Here is a 20,349-nt window from a genome sequence, read left to right as displayed (position 1 = left end):
GCAGAGCAGTTAGGAAGACTGTGCTGTGAGTATCATCTGGGAGGGAGAGGTAGTAGCCACAAAACAACTTTGTGGCCATTTTGCTCAGGCCTCGCTGGCACAAAACGATTGCAAGGCACCCATGAACTGGATCCCTTGTGCCTTTCAAACATCACTAGGCCAGGAGAATCAGCCGAGATATACAGTGCTTTTTTCCTAATGAAAGATTTGAGCCCCAGGAATAAAAGTGAATAATTAAAGGGATTTATTTATTCCTATGTGCAGTACAACCCCATCTTAATGTGTTAGGGGTGTCTTTATTTACAGACTTTTAGGAAAATGGTAACTATTAGAACTTAGCCAGAACACCAAGGCTACTACCGCTATCCTTGTGGCAGTGCCATGAGATCTTTAATGACTATGAAAGGATCACCACTGTGCATCTCTACTATAGATATATAGATTTGGTCAAAAACGGCCAATTATTTTTTGAAGAAAATTTAAATAACTGTATTTTTTCTTCTTCAGTGAAACATTCCAGTTTGCAAATGAAAAGCCATTTATTGTCTAAATCACTTTTCAACCAATTCTAAAACATAGAATTTGACCAATTCTAAAACATAGGTAGAAACAGAAGTGAATAGATATAATGAAGATGAGACCATGGTTGATATTACCAGCAACACCAATAAAACAAATCCATTACATATATGAACCTATTATTGCCAAATTGTTCTCTTAACAGTGTTTGGTAGATTACCTGTAAGCTGTAAAATACAAGAAATCATTGACAAAAGGGAAATGTATACAAGAAAACCTCAAAATGTGAAAAAGGAAACTCCAAAATCTCTGTTCTGCATGTTTAAAATTTATCTTTCTGTTAGTATAACTAACCTTATGGAAACTTCCATAGAATATTTTCTTTATTTCAGAGCCTTCAAAAGTAACAGTTTGAAAATCTCCTTTGTAGTCATAATTAAAGAAAATCAGAGTTTTACCATCATCTGTACAATGAGACAGAGAGAAAGAAAATCTCAATATGAGAGGGAAAAACAGATGCATCATTATTTGTAAGAGCAAACAATGTTCTTAGTAACAGATGACAAAACTTTCAAGACAGTCCCTGCCCTAAAGAACTTACAGTCTACAGAGTTATCATTTGTATTTTATGTTCCCCAAACTGAAAATCATGCAGCTATTTATTCTGTTTAAGGGAAGGAAAAGCTGTGTATTAGTACTTTCTAAATCAATGCTTTATCACTACAATGTATAGTACCTCTGATACAGCATATTTGCAGCTACACTGATAATGGAGCCACTGCAGTCAGTTGGAATCCTTCATTGGAAGCAGCTACAGAATTATACCCCTGGGATAAGTCTTCTCCAATACTTGGATTTTCAATAGAACATAAAAAAGACTTAGGTGTAGAGCTGTGCTGAGGATGAGAATTTTGTTTTGAAATCTGGCTTTGTTCCAAATTGCAACATAAACTGAAAATTTTGAAATTCCCCATAAAAGAAATGTAAAAAAAAAAAATTCTCAGGTTGATCAAAATATTTTGGTTCAACTTTAATATAATAAAATTTTTTTAAATCATAGTATAATATAACATAATGCAAAAAATTAGAAATATTGTTTCAAAATGAAAAATCAAATGTTTCACTCTGAAAAAGTCAAAACAGTATGTTTTGACATTGTTAGAACTTTTCTTCTTGCTTTTCTTCCACAACAAAATTCAGGTAAAACTGACCTAGTTTTGCCAAGAGTTTTGATTTTGATAGAATTGCATATTATGATGAAATAGACTTCTGTCAAAGTTTCTCCAGTCAACTCCCACTGAAATTCTGTTAGGGTCCTTTGAAAACCCCATTTCAACTGTCCCATAGATGTAACCCAGATGAAAGGTGCAAGCAGAGCTCTGTGACCAGATGATATTCAGCATCCTCACTGATTTCAGCCTAGTCTATTATAGAAGATGTTTTGAATTGATTTTCAAAAAGCACTAAAAGCTTACCACATTCTGCTAGCCGCTACTTCAAGGCACCAGGTGTTTCTATGAAGTCATAAAAGCATTTTTGTTTTGTGTTTATAGCTAGAGTTGGGTTTATAGAGAGAGTCTATGGAATTTATAGAGTCTATAGAGTTTATAGCAAGAGTTGAGTTACTTCTTGACTACAATCTTAATCATGGATATGAGATTAGCACACACAATGAGGAAAGCTACAGTGTCTTTCATGATCATCATACATAGTTTCTAACTTTTATACATTCATGCTGTATCTGACTGTCAATTGTGGCACTCGGCAACATATTGGTTAATCCCTTAAGGTATGTCTACACTGCAATTAGACACCCACGGCTGGCCCGTGCCATGTGACTTAGGCTTGTGGGGCTAGGGCTAAGGGCCTGTTTAACTGAGCTGTAGATATTCAGGCTCAGGCTAGAGCCTGGGGTGTAGGACCCTGAGAGGTGGGAGGGTCCCAGAGCTTGGGTTGCAGCCCAAGCCCAAACATCTACACTGTAATTAAACAGCCCTTAGCCTGAGCCCTGTGAGCTCGAGTCAGCTGGCACAGAGCAGCCATGGGTGTCTAACTGCAGTACAGACATACCCTAAGACAGTGGTTTTCAAACTTTTTTTTCTGGTGAGCCAGTTGAAGAAAATTGTTCATGCCTGTGACCCAACGGAGCTGGGGATGAGAGGTTTGGGGTGTGGGAGGGGCTCAAGGCTGGGGCAGAGGGTTGGGGTGAGGGCTGCAGGATGGGGCCAGGAATGAGGGGTTCAGGATGTGGGAGGGGCTCTGGGCTGTGTGTGCAGGCTCTGGGGTGGGGCTGGGAATGATAGTTTTGGGGTGCAGGAGGGGGCTCTGGGTTTGGGGGGACTCAGGGCTGGGGCAGGGTGTTTGGATACAGGAGAGGCTCAGGGCTCTGGGCTGGGGGTGCAGGCTCTGGGGTTTCCTGCCTGTCATGGCACAGCGGACCATGCTACTCCCCAGAAGCAGCCAGCAGCAGGTCCAGCTCCTAGGCAGAGGTGCGCAAGCGGCTCCATGCAGCTCCCACCAGCAGGCACTGCCCCCCCCCCGCTCCCATTGGCTGGGAACCAGCCAATGGGAGTGTGGAGCCAGTGCTCAGGGCAAGGGCAGCATGCGGAGCCCCATGGGCCCCTCACTTAGGAGCCGGACCTGCTGCTGGTCACTTCCGGGGCACAGCACGGTGTCAGAACAGGTACGGACTAGCCTGCCATAGCTGGGGAGCACTGCTTACAGGACTTTTAACAGCCCAGTCAGTGGCTCTGACCAGAGCCGCCACGACCCAGTGCCTTACATTCCGCGACCTGGATCATGACCTGCAGTTTGAAAACCACTGCCCTAAGAGACCTGGCTTCAATTCCCTGTTCCACTGCAGTTTTCCTATGAAATCTTGGGAAAGTCACCTAAGCCCAAATTCTTAAAGGTGGTTAGGCACTGCAGTGCTCAGCGTTGCAATGCATAACTGGTTTAGGAGCCTAAGTCTGATTCTTAAAAGTCATTTAGAGCTTAAGGGCCTAAATCCCTTTGAAAATCAGACACGCTCCTAAATCAGTTAAGCATTGCAATGCTGAGCCCAGCGATGTCTAAATAGCTTTAAAAACTTGGGCATTATTTTTTCTAAGAAAGAATGTTACTGATATTTCCATTTTCAAATATTTGGGATGTGTGCCTATACTCTGGTGATGGAAGAAATATAAATAATTAAATAATAATAATGCCTAGCTCTTTTCATCAGTAGATCTCTAAGCACTTTACATCATTATCCCAGTTTTACAGATGGGGAACCTGAGACACAGACAAGTGAAGTCTCTTTCCCAAGGTCACCCAGAAGGCCAGTGGCAGAGCCAGAATACAATTATGGTTTTCTGAGTCCCAGTCCAGTGCTCTATACTAGGGAACATTGCCTTGAGAAATATTCTGATCTCACTGGTATAAATCAAAAAGTCATTCTATTATGTACATCCCTGATCCAATGCCAGCTGAAATCAATGTGAGTTTTCAAAGTAAATGGGGAGGATTCACATTTGAGTTTCACGTGTGTAAATCCACAGTTACTCCAGATTTTCACCAGTAACTAAAATCCAAATCTGACCAACTGACTCCAGCTGAGATTAATATAGGATTCTATTAATAGAAAATCCAGTGAAGGCCCACAGCTTCAATATGTTGATAATTATTTTATTAATACGTTCATTACTTAAACCATCATCAATGTCTACGTTCAGCATTATTTTTAATCACACATCCCAAGGGGACAAAAAACCATGCCATAAGATAAAATACCTACTGTCCAAAATAACTCCAACAAGTGGCTCATATTTTTCATTTAAAATCTCCCACAGAGCAAATGGCTCCTGGGGTGTGTCAGGGAGTATACGGAAGAGAAAAGTAATGGTGTAGTCTGAAGGCAGCCCCTCAGGGTGCAAGTATCTGTAACAAAGAGAATATTCTGTGAACTGAAGCTAATTTAAGAGCATTCTTTATTACTTTGGACTTGTCTTTTGAAATCAAGAACATGCAGCCATATGAGACAGGCATCATTTCACTTAGTAGAATCTACTCCACCATGATATAAGTTAGAACAATGGTAACCTTGGGATTTTTCCAAATATTTTAATTATAAACTTGATGGTGCTTTACATTTTTGAAGTGATAATCTCTGTTCTACTGTGTTATTTTAATTAAAAACTGCAACTAAAAAAGAGTTTCATTTTAGAACCTGAGGGCTGAATCCTGAGTTCAGTGGGATTGAAGGGGTTTATGATCAAGCCATGAATTATATTAAAAGCTACATTTTTAAAATGCATCCATTTGTGAGATTTTTGATACTCTTAAATTTAGTATGTGATGAAAACATAAATGAATTGGAAGACCCATTATAATGGGCATTTTTGAAAGGAAATGTTTTGATGTCTTATTCTGAAATGACATATAATTTCTAAATGTAGCTAGATTAAAAAAAAAACTAAAAAGGGTAAACCTCGTCCAAAAATGTAAAAAAAAAAAAAAATCATTTGAGGTTTAATGCAAAATTATTATTCTTTGTGTTTAGTTTAATTGTAAAAAAAAAAAAACTAAAATCAGTTTTGGTTAACCCACAATGAATTTTCTTTTGGCTCTTTCTGTTTGGCCATCAAACCAAAAAATCAGTTATTCACTCAGCTCTTTTGAAAGCCTCTCAGAATTTTTTCAGAAGAGCAGGGACGTTCATAATAGAAGAGATGTTTGTTATTTTATTTCATTTCCTAAAGCTTGGGTTTGTTATTCTACATGCTAAACTTTTATTTAAGCTCTGACAAATCTTGAGCAGGGACAAAAGAAAAATGAGAGGTCTAAGATTAATGCACTAACTGGCTCTAAATTGGAAATATGCATTATTAGCTGGTTTGTAAAACATGTATAGATGCATTAAACTACATTATGTGGTGGGGAAAGGTTACTGATAAGTCTAACTTCCCACTGGTCCCAGTGCTACTTTGGAAATTGTGTGCTTTTGGATACTGTGCTTATTTTTGGAAGAAAACAGCATAAAAATTGCATTCAATAATCATTATAATCTATAAAACTCACATATGGGATGTATTAGTACATTCTCTCTGCGTATGTGTGTGCACAATTCTTAGACAAAGTCCTGCTCTTAAATCCACTCTCTGAAGCCCTTACCAGCAATATGTTTTCTATTGTGTATTCAGCACTCAAACCCCAGCCGAAGTGATGAAGGTTGACATGAATACAGATTTCACGAGAGACCAGGACAAGATAAGGATGAATTCTGGCAATATGCCAGAGGTGCTGAAGGCAGATTTACATATATGGGAGATGAAGAATATAAAACATTGGGGGCCAAGAGTCTCTCAAAGATTTCTGGCTTGGAAAGCAAATTTAAATCTGAGTTCAGAAGAGTGATGGTAAACGTCAGAGATAAGAGACAAAGGACCATTTTGTCAGGAGGACATCTTTGGTCTTCAAAGTATTCAGTGTAAGAAGTTACAGCATTTGTGGTAGATGATAGAGTCAAGACAGGGTGGTAAATGAGAAATACAATGTTCAGACACTGAGTGGAAGGACAGAATAAAAGTGATGACCTAGGATGAAGTTAACAATATGGTACCCCAGAAAGAAAAATATATGGAGAACTAGATAGGGTCAAAAACAGAATCTTACAGCATTCAAAATCGGACAAGGAGAGGTAGAACTGAAACCAATAGGGATTGCAGTGGAGATATCAGGTTTTTGCATGCAGTGCTCAGAGAATGGAGAGAGATCCATAATATTCAAAGTCACAGTGAGATCAGAGGAACTGAGGGGGGTGGGGAAGGTATCTCTGAGCCACACCTGTAAGGAATCCTTAACAACACAGAGCAAGACAATCTCAGTACCGTGCAAAGGGTTGAAAACACAGTGAAGAGTCAGGAAGGCTGTGCTGCTGAGGCAGCCAGAGAGGTAAGGGAAGAGCAGGTTGGTCTCCACGTTCTTCTGCCATGGAAATGCTCAGTCTAAAATGAGTGGGTTTTACACTGGGCATTAGCACCATTTATATATCGATACTTACTTGGTAGGCTGGGAAACCAAGGCATCTTTATGCAGTCTGTAACATGGATAAGTATTAAAAGTACCAGGCTCCATAGATACTCCTTCCACTGTTGAAAACTCCTTTTCAACCAAACCAAACATTTCCATCATTTTAAATCCTGGAAAGCAATAAAATAAAATAAAATAAAATAAAATGTATTATGTTAAGGGACAAACTGAGCTACATAAAGGATCTTCATATCACCATGTGGTTAACCGCTGTTATTATAAAGGAAAGTAAGTAATTTATTACCTACAGGTGAGCATCTCAGTAAATGAAAATGATTTGATAAATGCAGAATCTATGATCACAATACTGTACCTGCTAAACTGTTGCCATCCTTATAAACCACTGGGCAGGCTGGAAAAAATTAAAAATATATTTAAACTCAGAAAAGCAGTACATACTTCAAAATATATCTGTTTTATTTCTTCCTATAAAGAGAAAATTAAACTAATCTCTCCCAGAGAAGGTCTGTTGGCGAATCAGTAATCAGTGAGGTCTACATATCTAGTTCTGGGCATCTGTGAGGCAAACCCACAGCTAGACCAGGCTGCTGACTCAGCTAGGACTCATCCTACTCCAGCAGAGCCTGCAATGACTCAACTCTCAGGCATACTGCAGCAGCATATCCCTGCAGCAGGGCCCAAGACAGATGACCCCAGGGCACAGATGTTTCACTTTTACTGTCAGAACCACAAGTAAGTTTGTGCAAGAGCACCACTTGGCTAGGAACCCTCCTGCTGTCTCATGGTGTTATGACTCTCTAGGTTTCCAGACTGCCCTCAGTCCTGGCCCTGTTCCTTGTCCAAGCCTTGTTCCAGCCTCATCTGTGCCTTAATTTGAATGTGCTCCTGCCCTGCTTCTGACCTGCTCCAGCCCTGCACCTGCCTCTTAACCCCAGACCTTTGGACTGACTCCAACTCAGCTTCGACCTTTGGTCTGCGTCCAAACTCAGATTACAATCCCGATTTGGCTTGTCTATGGAATCTTTCCCCGACTCTGACCCATAGCCTGGCCCCAGACCCTGGTTTCAGCGTTGCCCTCTTTCTGGTCCTGACTCTGTGTTTGGAGTCAACCACTGCTCCAGCCACTAGGCATGACAGCCTAGAGCCCAGAGCCTGTGTGTTCCAACACTAGGTGTTCCAGGCTAGCACCTCAAATTAAAGGGCACATTGAAAATGTAGGCCTGAATGACCAATAAATAATATTGCAGAGCTTGCAAAGTCCCGATCTAATGATTAGGGCCCTACCAAATTCATGGTCTACTATGGTCAACTTCACAGCCATAGAATTTGAAAATTGGTAAATTTCACATTTTCAGATGTTTATATCTGAAATTTCATGGTTGCAGTTGTGGGGGTCCTGACCCAAAGGAGATTGGTGGCGGGGCGGAGTAACAAACCTGTTGGGAGGCCATGGGATTGCCACCCTCACTTCTGTGCTGCCTTCAGACCTGGACTCTGAAGGCAGCAACCACAGAGCTTCCTGCAGCCGCAGGAGGTTCCCAGAGGTGGAGGTGGGTCTGATCCCTACCTCCACCCAGAGCAGCTGTGCAAGGAATGGACAAATCCTGTCCCTCCCCAGCCAGAGCTAGGAGCCCCCATTGCTAGGGCACTTCAGCAGCACAGGGAAGATCAAACCCACAAGTCTCCTTCAGCTGCAGGAACCTCTGGGACTGCTGCCCAGTTCCAAAGCATCCTGCAGCAGGGGAAGGCCCCTGGAGGTGGATCTGGTCTCCACATACCCCCCCAGAGCAGCAATGCAGGGGACAAATAACTCCTGTCCCCCCCAGCCCAGCCTGAGCTAGGACCTCCTTTGCTGGGGTGCTCCTAGGAACAAGGGGACATTAGATTTCACTGGGAAGGGCTTATTTCAAGGTCCATGATGCATTTTTCATGGCCATGAAATTGGTAGGGCCCTACTAATGATGCATAATGTTGAAACTGCAACCATCAAGAAGTAGATTGTAAGAGTTAAAAAAGGGTGCATAGGAATACAAAGAAAGCAACATTCTTGTGTATTCAGTTCTGACAGATTGCAGCTCTGTATTCATGTCAACTACATACAGGCCATTTTCCAAGCATGTATATAATGGAACATAATGAGGGTGTGTGTGTATGAAACGTGGATCATGCCCTCTGACCACTAGGCCCTGGCCCAGAAAGTCCCTCCTTTCCTTTAGTCATAGAGGGTCTAGAAGAATGAAATCTCCATGTCTTTGGAGGGGTGCCAGAATTATAGCAGGAAAGTCCTGTTCCACCCTTTCCCTTTGGGCTATAACTTTTCCAGTTTGTGTGCTATATACATACTAGAATTTGGCCCTGGGGAATGCATTTTACAGATGTTGTTTAAATAAGGAATGTTTATTCAACACTAATCACAGAATAGGTTAAGGGTCTATAGAAAATAAAAAGTCAGTTAAAAATTGTAGACCAAAATTCTGCTCTGATTTATCCTGTTGTAAATTCAGAGCAACTTCTTTGTGGTCAATGGAATTACTCTGGGTTTACACCAGTATAACAGAGGTCCCTAAATAACTGCAACCAGAACCCCATTAGTCTTATACGACAATAATATTGTAGCAAAGATATCTGTAGAGATATTAGAAAACTCACTGTATTTTTCAATAGAATAGAAATAGAATTTTTGGAATGGAAAAGTTAATTATATAAAATAAACTCCTTATTTAGCAAGTATTGAATGCTATATAGGCACAAATACAAATCAAAATAGCTAACTTGCTGATGCAGTTTCACAGACAAAAGTGATCAGCTCATCTTCAATCTTCTTAAAAGCATCAAAATCATCCACAAAGAAGACATGTCTTTCACTAGGCTTGCTGCCAATGTTAACTAATTCTGAATAATCTGCATCCGCCACACCAATAGCAAAAATGCTGAAACCTATAAAAGAAAAGGAAATATTCTTGTCATTTGTTCATTTGAATAGCAGAAATCAAATACAAACATACCATTTCCTTTGGCTCCTTTCCTAACTAAATGTAAAAGTAGAAAAAATCAGTCCTACTTTTTGTTCAGCCACTATCCAAGTGAAACCAGTTTGTTTGCATTTACGGGAGATAATGCTGACCACTTCTCAATTACAATGTCACCTGAAAGTGAGAACAGATGTTTGCATGGCACTGTGGTAGCCAGCGTCGCATATTTACATGCCAGATGCTCTAAACATTCATATGCCTCTTGATGCTTCAGCTATCATTCCAGAGGACATGCTTCCATGCTGATGACGCTCATTAAAAAAATAATGTGTTAATTAAATTTGCGACTGAACTCCTTAGTGGAGAATTGTATGTCTCCTGTTCTGTTTTACACACATTCTACCATATATTTAATGTTATAGCAGTCTCGGATGATGACCCAGCACATGTTGTTCGTTTTAAGAACCCTTTCACTGCAAATTTGACAAAATGCAAAGAAGATACCAATACGAAATTTCTAAAGATAGCTACAGCACTCGACTCAAGGTTTAAGAATCTGAAGTGCCTTCCAAAATCTGAGACACAAGGTGTGGCGCATGCTTTCACAAGTCTGAAAAGAGCAACACTCAGATGTAGAAACTACAGAACCTGAACCACCAAAAAAGAAAATCAGCCTTCTGCTGGTGGCATCTGACTGAGATAATGAAAATGAACATGTGTCGACCTGTACTGCTTTGGATCGCTATCTAGCAGAACATGTCACCAGCATGGACACATGTCCTCTGGAATGGTGGTTGAAACATCAAGGGACATATGAATCTTTAGCTCATCTGGCATGTAAATATCTGCAACGCCGGCTACAACAGTGCCTGTTCTCATTTTCAAGTGCCATTGTAAACAGGAAGAAGGCAGCATTATCTTCTGCAAATATAAACAAACTTGTTCTGCCAATCACTCAAACAAACAAAAAGTAGGAGGACTGAGTGGACTTGCAGGCTCTACAATTTTACAATGTTTTATTTTTGAATGCAGGGTTTTTTTGTACATAATTCTACATCTGTAATTTCAACTTTCATGATAAAGAGATTGCACAACAATACTTATATTAGGTGAATTGAAAAATATTATTTCTTTTGTTTTTTACAGTGCAAATATTTCTAATAAAAAATATAAAGTGAGCACTGTACACTTTGTATTTTGTGTTGTAATTGAAATCAATATATTTGAACATGTAGAAAACATCCACAAATATTTAAACAAATGGTATTCTATTATTGTTTGACAGCATGATTAATCGCAATTAATTTTTTTAATCATGCGAGTAATTGCGATTCATTATTTAATCACTTGACAGCCCTACTGCAGAGGTCTCATCCTTTTAAGAGTGAATACACTGGTTTATTTTCATTTCAGATTAATCAGCAATTAAACCCCACAGGCTAAGCCTTCTCACAGTTTCTGCTCATGGGACAGATCTTCCTGATCCTTATGATGTAAATGCGAGGTGAATCTGGTTTTGTAAGTTTGAGGAGGAGCAAGCTGTAATTATGCACCAAAATTATTTCTTGACACTTTCCTTTCCACATTATGACAATGAAAACAACCTTCTGTATTGTTCTGAATACTGGCAATCGATATACAGTTCTTAGATGGCCTGACCCAAAGCCTACTCTAATTAATGGGAGTCTTTCCACTGACTTCAGTAAGCATTGGATGAGGCACAGAGTTGCCTATAGTTTTCCCTGGCCAGTAGAAGGACTTTCCTAGTAGAGAATTCCAACCTCTGAAACTCGTTCCTTTCACAGGTACACCAGACTTTCACTGTAAAAATTCTTGTTATTTGTATTACAGTAGCACCTACAGGCCCAAACCAATATCAGGGCTCCTTTGTGCCAGACATAGTCTATACACATAGTTAGAAACAGTTCGTGCTCCAACCAGTTTACAATCTAAACAAATATCAGAGGGTAGCCGTGTTAGTCTGGATCTGTAAAAGCAGCAAAGAATCCTGTGGCACCTTATAGACTAACAGACGTTTTGGAGCATGAGCTTTCGTGGGTGAATACCCACTTCCTCAGATGCAAACAACACAGACAAGGGGGAACAAAGGCATAGAGAGATTAAGTGATTTACCCAAGATCATACAGTCGAGCTAGTAACAGAGCTCAGGTCTCCTGACTCCCATTCCAGTGTCCTATCCAACAGGCCACACTGTGTCTCTAGAGCAGTGGCTCTCAAGGTTTCCAGACTACTGGACCCCTTTCAGGAATCTGATTTATCTTGCGTACTCCAAGTGTCACCTCACTTAAATAACTTGCTTACAAAATCAGACATCAAAATACAAAAATGTCACAGCACACTATTACTGACAAATTACTTTCTCATTTTCACCATATAATTATAAAATAAATCAACTGGAATATAAATATTGTACTTACATTTCAGTGCATAGTATATAGAGCAGTATGAACAAGTCATTGTCTGTATGAAATTTTAGTTTGTACTGACTTCACTAGTGCTTTTTATGTAGCCTGTTGTAAAAGTAGGCAAATATCTAGATGAGTTGATGTAACGCCACCCCACCCCCCGGAAGACCTCTGTTCACCCCCAGGAGTACACTTACCCTTGGTTCAGAACCACAGCTCTAGTGAGCTCCAGCACACAATACAGGATGTATCTAGTTGATCAATTCTTCAAAATAGTTTGGTACAGTTTAACTGGAGAGCCTTATTTATCTGTTAGAGATTGGGGATTTTTGTTGCAGCCCTTCTAAATTTAAAAACTAGTGTTCTGTTATTTTGTCATTCTTTTTTTTATTAGTGAGGTGCTGTGCTCAGCCGTGGTTTCAGCGTAAAAGCGTGAAAAATAAATATAGCATGATTCATTTCTTATGAGTCAACATTTGACATTCAAATGATGCAAGTGGACAACTCAATGGAGAGATCATATTGTATTGGGCTACAGGAGCCAGGGACTAGTCAGAGCCCTGTAAAAAACAAACTTTAAAATAAAAATAAAGTGTGTGCATACTACTTATTGAACCAACAGCCAGCATAGACACCTATTTCTGCTATCCAGCCCATCCAGAACCCAAGCCTCCTCTTTGTTCTTTTCCTCATTTATGCACTACCTAGCTCTTTGGGCAGGGACCATGTGTAAATGTTCTGTGCTGTCCCAAGCACACTCTGGGGCTTGGTACAAATACTAAACAACAATAGTTATCATGTTTGTAATCTAATTATCGTGCTCAGAAACCATGGTGATGGGCACCAGTATAAAACCCTGAAATAGGTAGTATAAAAGCTTTAAGATAGTTATTGGAAGATGAGCAGCAGTTTAGAAGCAGTACAAGAGTCTATCAAAGGTGCTTCATAAGAGCTCGTCTGGAAGGACAAAATAGTTTGGACTGCTTCTAAAAGTGAATTTATCTATCGTGGATAACAATATGGATTTGTAGGCCCCTCTCTTGAAAATACTGAAGCGTGTGAGTAGTCTGCATGATTTTAAAAACATGCACAAAAATTAAGCCAATAATACTAATAACTACAAATAAATTATATAAAATGCTCATCATTCCCTAGTGGAATTCAGAGTTTCTCAGTGTGTGCTGTCTGCTTTACGTCTGACTTGGATTAGATTTGTAAACCCTTCTCTGGCAGGAATTATCCATACCTTGTGTCTGGACTTAAACAGCGATTATGAAGGTGAAGGAGCAGGAAAAACTGAAAATGCAAAAAATTCTTAATATACGTGTTACCATCTAGTTGCATCTCTCTGGAGACTTTGTTCACATCATCCTGTGATCGCCCATCAGTAATGACCACCAAAACCTTAGGGATACCCCTCCTTATGCCCGAGTCAGTAGTAAACAAGGCCTCCTGTGCATGCTTAATTGCTTTGCCTAAAACAGAAGAAATTCACTATGAAAGGAATCTGTTTCATACTAGATTTTCTGTTAATGCTTTATATACTGATGAAAGAACATAGTTCCATATAAATTATTAGGTCAAGATTTTCAAAAGCATTTACCTAAAGCCACGCTTCTAAAGTCATGTTAAGACACCTAAATAGATAGCCTGATTTTGAAAAGTGCTGAACACCCAGCAGCAAACTTTGACTTCAGTGAGAGCTGGTGTGTGCTTGGCACTTTTGAAAATCAGGCCACTTATATAGATGCATAAATATGGATATAGGAACATAATTTTGACCCTGGATTTTGAAAGTCTCAGCTCTTGACCTTTGGCTTCTTAGATTTAAAAAGATATGGCCAAATCCTCTATCCTAAATGGATTTAGTTGGGGTGCAGTGGGTCCTATGGTAGTCAGCACACACAAAGTCCTCCCCTCCAAGGATGGAAGTAGTAAAAAAAATGCCAGTGCAGAATTTTCTGGGGAAAATGGAAATGTGTAATTCTGGTCACAGCACAAGGTCAATGTAGAGCAAGTAGTTGCATGAACTTTCTGTGAAGTCTGAGATGATAAACCCCATGACCCAAATAACCCTGCCAATACTCAAGCTGAATTTCCTCCTTCTCAGAAAGCTATCCTCAGGGGCTAAACACAATTCTAGCTTGTATTAGTTATCAGTCCACCTTCTCTCACCACGAAGACCTAAAACCCTCCACTGAGACTTTACTCTCCTCTCTCATAACGAAACAGACCACACCCATTCCTCATCCATCTGCTGAAACTCATTGCAAATCACTGCACATCTTCCCTCTCCAGGATGGAGTCTTACTTTTCCACTTGCCATTACTTCCCATTCCACCTTCCCCAACCCCCACAGCCATTTGCCTTTGACAGACCCATTTTCCTTCACAGATCCCCAGCCCTGGAGTTGGGTTAAGGCAAAGAAGTGCAGAGGTGCATCACATGGGTAGTGCAACCAGGAGATCACTCGGGCTTTCTGGCTATAATAATGTAGGTCATTTCAGTGTCTTGCTTTTTATCCCCACCGCCAACTATCTTCTTCCCCACTCTTCTTGCACTAATGTCACATGGCCTTATCCTGACAAACCGCTTTGCAAATGGAGGGGTAACTCTATCCAGAGAATGCTCATAAGAAACTGTTTCACAGCCTGCAACCTCTCTCACCTGTTTTGGTGTTTCCTCCTTTGTACGCTATTTGCTGAATGGCTTCAAGAAGAGTCTCTTTTGTTTTGTACACATTCAGTTTAAATTCTGTTCTGGGATCATCACTGAACTGAGCTATTGCAACCTGTATACAGAAAACATGCTGGTTAGTAAATACTGCTCTAGTTTAACAAGGGCACGTGAACCAGATCACTCAAAATAAGAGTTGTTTGGACTGTTGCTCCCTCCTTGACATGAAACCTTTTTTAATTTATTTTTTTTATTTTACTATATAAAGTTTCAATTTGTTCTCTGCAGCTTCAGCTGCTGCCTATCACTTTCTGGTATCATTGGGGAGTAAACAGGATGAGGAAGTATTCCCACCTTGACAAAAGCATTCCCCATCCAGTCCCAGGGCAAAATTCTATATATAGTTGCTCATATATGTATAGATATTCCCACTCAGAAATAGTTGTATATGAGTAACTGTGAGATTGAGACTGAAACTTAGTACTAGAAATAACGAGAACCTATTTTTGAGTAATTTCCTCTCCCAAATGTGTAGTTATGTGAGCCCTGTCATACCTTAAATTAAGCATGTGTTACTGTGGGACTGAGAACTATCTGTAAAAATAATTTGTTCTGACATGAATCAGAATTTAAGAGAGTAAGGACTAATTCTCTCTCTGTGTTTGGAAAGTGTTTAACACCTTTTGGGTTCTATTGTAACCTCAATATTAAACAACCACAAAATTAAAATGGCATCATTTAAAACAGCAATATATGCAGCTGTATTTTTTAAAAGGTTATAAAAAACTCTTCCAGAGCACAGTGTTTATCAGAGACAGATGCATCGTGGAGGTGAATGCCTGGCTGCGAAGATGGTGTCACCAGGAGGGCTTTGGCTTCCTCGACCACGGGATGCTATTCGAGGAAGGACTGCTAGGCACAGATGGCGTTCACCTTTCGAAGAGGGGAAAGGCCTTATTTGAGCACAGACTGGCTAACCTAGTAAGGAGGGCTTTAAACTAGGTTCGATGGGGACAGGTGAGCAAACCCCACAGGTAAGTGGGGAACAAGACCTGGGAGATGGGTTGGAAACAGGAGGGAGCACGGGCTATAATGGCAGAGAGGAAGGAGGGTCAGGGCAAAGCTGGGAGGCAAGATCAAACCAGTATCTTAGATGCCTATATACAAATGCAAGAAGTATGGGTAATAAGCAGGAAGAACTGGAAGTGCTAATAAATAAATACAGCTATGACATTGTTGGCATTACTGAAACTTGGTGGGATAATACACACGACTGGAATGTTGGTGTGGACGGGTATAGTTTGCTCAGGAAGGATAGACAGGGGAAAAAGGGAGGAGGTGTTGCCTTATATATTAAAAATGTACACACTTGGACTGAGGTGGAGATGGACATAGGAGACGCAAGTGTTGAGAGTCTCTGGGTTAGGCTAAAAGGGGTAAAAAACACGGGTGATGTCGTGCTGGGAGTCTACTACAGGCCACCTAAACAGGTGGAAGAGGTGGATGAGGCTTTTTTCAAACAACTAACAAAATCATCCAAAGCCCAAGATTTGGTGGTGATGGGGGACTTCAACTATCCAGATATATGTTGGGAAAATAACACCGCGGGGCACAGACTATCCAGTAAGTTCCTGGACTGTATTGCAGACAACTTTTTATTTCAGAAAGTTAAAAAAGCTACTAGGGGTGAAGCTGTTCTAGACTTGATTTTAACAAATAGGGAAGAACTTGTTGAGAATTTGAAAGTAGAAGGAAGCTTGGGTGAAAGTGATCATGAAATCATAGAATTTGCAATTCTAAGGAAGGGTAGAAGGGAGTACAGCAGAATAGAGACAATGGATTTCAGGAAGGCGGATTTTGATAAGCTCAGAGAGCTGATAGGTAGGGTCCCATGGGAATCAAGACTGAGGGGAAAAACAACTGAGGAGAGTTGGCAGTTTTTCAAAGGGACACTATTAAGGGCCCAAAAGCAAATTATTCCGATGGTTAGGAAAGATAGAAAATGTGGCAAAAGATCACCTTGGCTTAACCACGAGATCTTGCGTGACCTACAAAATAAAAAGGCGTCATTTAAAAAATGGAAACTAGGTCAGATTACAAAGGATGAATATAGGCAAATAACACAGGAATGCAGAGGCAAGATTAGAAAGGCAAAGGCACAAAATGAACTCAAACTAGCTATGGGAATAAAGGGAAACAAGAAGACTTTTTATCAATACCTTAGAAGCAAGAGGAAGACCAAGGACAGGCTAGGCCCACTGCTCAGTGAGGAGGGGGAAACAGTAACGGGAGACTTGGAAATGGCAGAGATGCTTAATGACTTCTTTGTTTCAGTCTTCACTGAGAAGTCTGAAGGAATGTCTAATATAGTGAATGCTTACGGGAAGAGGGTAGGTTTAGAAGATAAAATAAAAAAAGAGCAAGTAAAAAATCACTTAGAAAAGTTAGAGGCCTGCAAGTCACCAGGGCCTGATGAAATGCATCCTAGAATACTCAAGGAGTTAATAGAAGAGGTATCTGAGCCTCTAGCTATTATCTTTGGGAAATCATGGGAGACGGAGGAGATTCCAGAAGACTGGAAGGGGGCAAATATAGTGCCCATCTATAAAAAGGAAAATAAAAACAACCCAGGAAACTACAGACCAGTTAGTTTAACTTCTGTGCCAGGGAAGATAATGGAGCAGGTAATTAAAAATCATCTGCAAACACTTGGAAGGTGGTAAGGTGATAGGGAATAGCCAGCATGGATTTGTAAAGAACAAATCGTATCAAACTAATCTAATAGCATTCTTTGATAGGATAACGAGCCTTGTGGATAAGGGAGAAGCGGTGGATGTGATATACCTAGACTTTAGTAAGGCATTTTATACAGTCTCACATGATATTCTTATAGATAAACTAGGAAAGTACAATTTAGATGGGGCTACTATAAGGTGGGTGCATAACTGGCTGGATAACCGTACTCAGAGAGTAGTTATTAATGGCTCCCAATCCTGCTGGAAAGGTATAACAAGTGGGGTTCCGCAGGGGTCTGTTTTGGGACCGGTTCTGTTCAATATCTTCATCAACGATTTAGATGTTGGCATAGAAAGTACGCTTATTAAGTTTGCGGACGATACCAAACTGGGAGGGATTGCAACTGCTTTGGAGGACAGGGTCAAAATTCAAAATGATCTGGACAAATTGGAGAAATGGTCTGAGGTAAACTGGATGAAGTTCAATAAAGATAAATGCAAAGTACTCCACTTAGGAAGGAACAATCAGTTTCACACATACAGAATGGGAAGAGACTGTCTAGGAAGGAGTATGGCAGAAAGAGATCTAGGGGTCATAGTAGACCACAAGCTTAATATGAGTCAACAGTGTGATACTGTTGCAAAAAAAGCAAACGTGATTCTGGGATGCATTAACAGGTGTGTTGTAAACAAGACACGAGAAGTCATTCTTCCGCTTTACTCTGCGCTGGTCAGGCCTCAGCTGGAGTATTGTGTCCAGTTCTGGGCACTGCATTTCAAGAAAGATGTGGAGAAATTGGAGAGGGTCCAGAGAAGAGCAACAAGAATGATTAAAGGTCTTGAGAACATGACCTATGAAGGAAGGCTGAAGGAATTGGGTTTGTTTAGTTTGGAAAAGAGAAGACTGAGAGGGGACATGATAGCAGTTTTCAGGTATCTAAAAGGGTGTCATCAGGAGGAGGGAGAAAACTTGTTCACCTTAGCCTCCAATGATAGAACAAGAAGCAATGGGCTTAAACTGCAGCAAGGGAGATTTAGGTTGGACATTAGGAAAAAGTTCCTAACTGTCAGGGTAGTTAAACACTGGAATAGATTGCCTAGGGAAGTTGTGGAATCTCCATCTCTGGAGATATTTAAGAGTAGCTTAGATAAATGACTATTAGGGATGGTCTAGACAATATTTGGTCCTGCCATGAGGGCAGGGGACTGGACTCGATGACCTCTCGAGGTACCTTCCAGTCCTGGAGTCTATGAGTCTATGAGAATATATAAAACAAGATACTGCAAAAGAACTGCTGCCAGAACTCAGTTTATATTTTCTAAAGAAGTGTGAAACAATGTCAACCACACTTTGATTGGTTTGATTCTAGACACTGGATACACTTGTTTGGTTATGCTCTCTCTCTTTGTGTTTGTTACCTGAGTTCCATCAGGACCAATTCTGTCCAGAGCTCCAACAGTGCTATACAGGAATCCAATAATTTTATTGAAATTATCATCTCCAATACTCCATGACCCATCCACTAGGAACACCAGGTCAGCCTTGGCAGCTTTGCAAACTGAGGAACAAAAAATATTTGGGAAGTTATTTTTTGGTCACTGGTAACATCTTTGTTAATACTCACTAAGGCCTCAGTCTGGCAATCAGATCTGCTGGCATGGACACCCACGTGCATGCAGAATCAACAGGGATCTGCACGGAATGAAGCATCTACACTAGCAGAAGTGATTACATATCAGGGGTTAAGGTCTTAAAGGTTCTTAACTATTTTGCTAAACATTTTAATTTTAAATTTAAATTTAAAATAATGTAGCACACACATTTACGTAACCCGAGAAGCTTGGCAGGACACTCTGAGCCACTGTACTAGGTAGCAGGGCGAGGAATCCTCCACTGCCAGGCTGTGGAGCTGCTCTGCGGAAGCTCCTCCAGCTGACAGACTAGAGTAAGCTCCATAACTCCGTATGTTCCTCCTCCAGGAGACTAGATACAGGTAGCCAGTGCAAGGGAATAAGGAGGAATCTTACCTCCCCTTACAGCCCAGTGCAGGCACACAAAATAGACAACAGTCTGGCCCTGCGATCTCCCATCCCACAGCCACCCACCCCTGCAAGCTGTTCCATCCCCATGGAGCCGAGCTCCATCTCACAGAGGAGTTACTCCCCACAAGGGTTCTTGGAATTTTCTCTCTAATTTGCACAGCAATTGCTTAAGTCAAGGAAATGGGCATAAATTGAGGTTGCCCCTGAAAAAAAAATTTACCCCCTAAGGAAGAAATTCACCTAAGTGACAAAGGTCACTAGAGGAAGACACATAAATATGACTATTCTTGCTGTTTTCAGCTGAAGTGTTCTAATCTTTGGATGTATTTGCTGCTGCACAATTCTATGCAGTGTGTAAAATCCCTTTCTTGCTGTATCTAGCAGTGAGTTCCTCAGCTGGTTTAAACTGGCCCAGCTCCACTGACTTCAAGTTGGGGATCTGTCCTTAAGGCTCCTACAATAAAGCACTTTGAACAGAAACATTTATGAGACTCTATGAGAGACTCAGGGCAGTTTATAGGAGATCGATAAGCCAAGAGAAGCCCTTATTTAAAGAGAAGAGTTGTGAGAATAGTAAATGCACATGGCCAATGCCTTTTGCATTAGAATATTTTGATGGACTAGAAAAATCATGTTGTTTTATAAGTCTGAAAACTACTAGGACAGTGGTTTTCAACCTGCGTGCATGTCTATGGGACCACAAAAGGTTGTTGTTGCCATAGAACAGTGGTTTTCAACTTGTGTCCATTGAACTGTGAGAGTCTGCAGACTATGTCTAAGATTTCCAAAGAGGTCCGCACCTCCATTTGAAATTTTTTAGGGGTCTGCAAATGAAGAAGGTTGAAAATCACTGTGCTAGGCTATACACTGGTCTACTGTAAAATGTACCTGTTTCCTTCTGTTGCAACACATTTAAAACATGTTAATTATTTACCAATTGTATGCTTT

The 20,349-nt window shown here is 40.5% G+C and overlaps 1 protein-coding gene across 2 annotated transcripts in view; it reads right to left on the bottom strand.

Moving 5' to 3' along the window:
- COL14A1 (collagen type XIV alpha 1 chain) overlaps nucleotides 1–20,349 on the bottom strand; it is a 175,969-nt gene that overhangs the window by 65,234 nt on the left and 90,386 nt on the right. For both annotated transcript variants that reach the window (XM_050940487.1, XM_050940490.1), the window contains exons 26-33: nucleotides 18,778–18,917; nucleotides 14,615–14,738; nucleotides 13,279–13,422; nucleotides 9,322–9,486; nucleotides 6,902–6,940; nucleotides 6,560–6,698; nucleotides 4,295–4,437; nucleotides 874–983 (exon numbers count right to left, since the gene is read on the bottom strand). In XM_050940487.1, coding sequence (XP_050796444.1) covers nucleotides 874–983; nucleotides 4,295–4,437; nucleotides 6,560–6,698; nucleotides 6,902–6,940; nucleotides 9,322–9,486; nucleotides 13,279–13,422; nucleotides 14,615–14,738; nucleotides 18,778–18,917 — 1,004 coding nt within the window. The remainder of the gene's footprint in view (nucleotides 1–873; nucleotides 984–4,294; nucleotides 4,438–6,559; nucleotides 6,699–6,901; nucleotides 6,941–9,321; nucleotides 9,487–13,278; nucleotides 13,423–14,614; nucleotides 14,739–18,777; nucleotides 18,918–20,349) is intronic.

The sequence above is a fragment of the Gopherus flavomarginatus genome, chromosome 2 (assembly GCF_025201925.1).
Source record: "Gopherus flavomarginatus isolate rGopFla2 chromosome 2, rGopFla2.mat.asm, whole genome shotgun sequence".
NCBI lineage: Eukaryota > Metazoa > Chordata > Testudines > Testudinidae > Gopherus > Gopherus flavomarginatus.
This window is presented reverse-complemented; position numbering and strand designations above follow the sequence as displayed.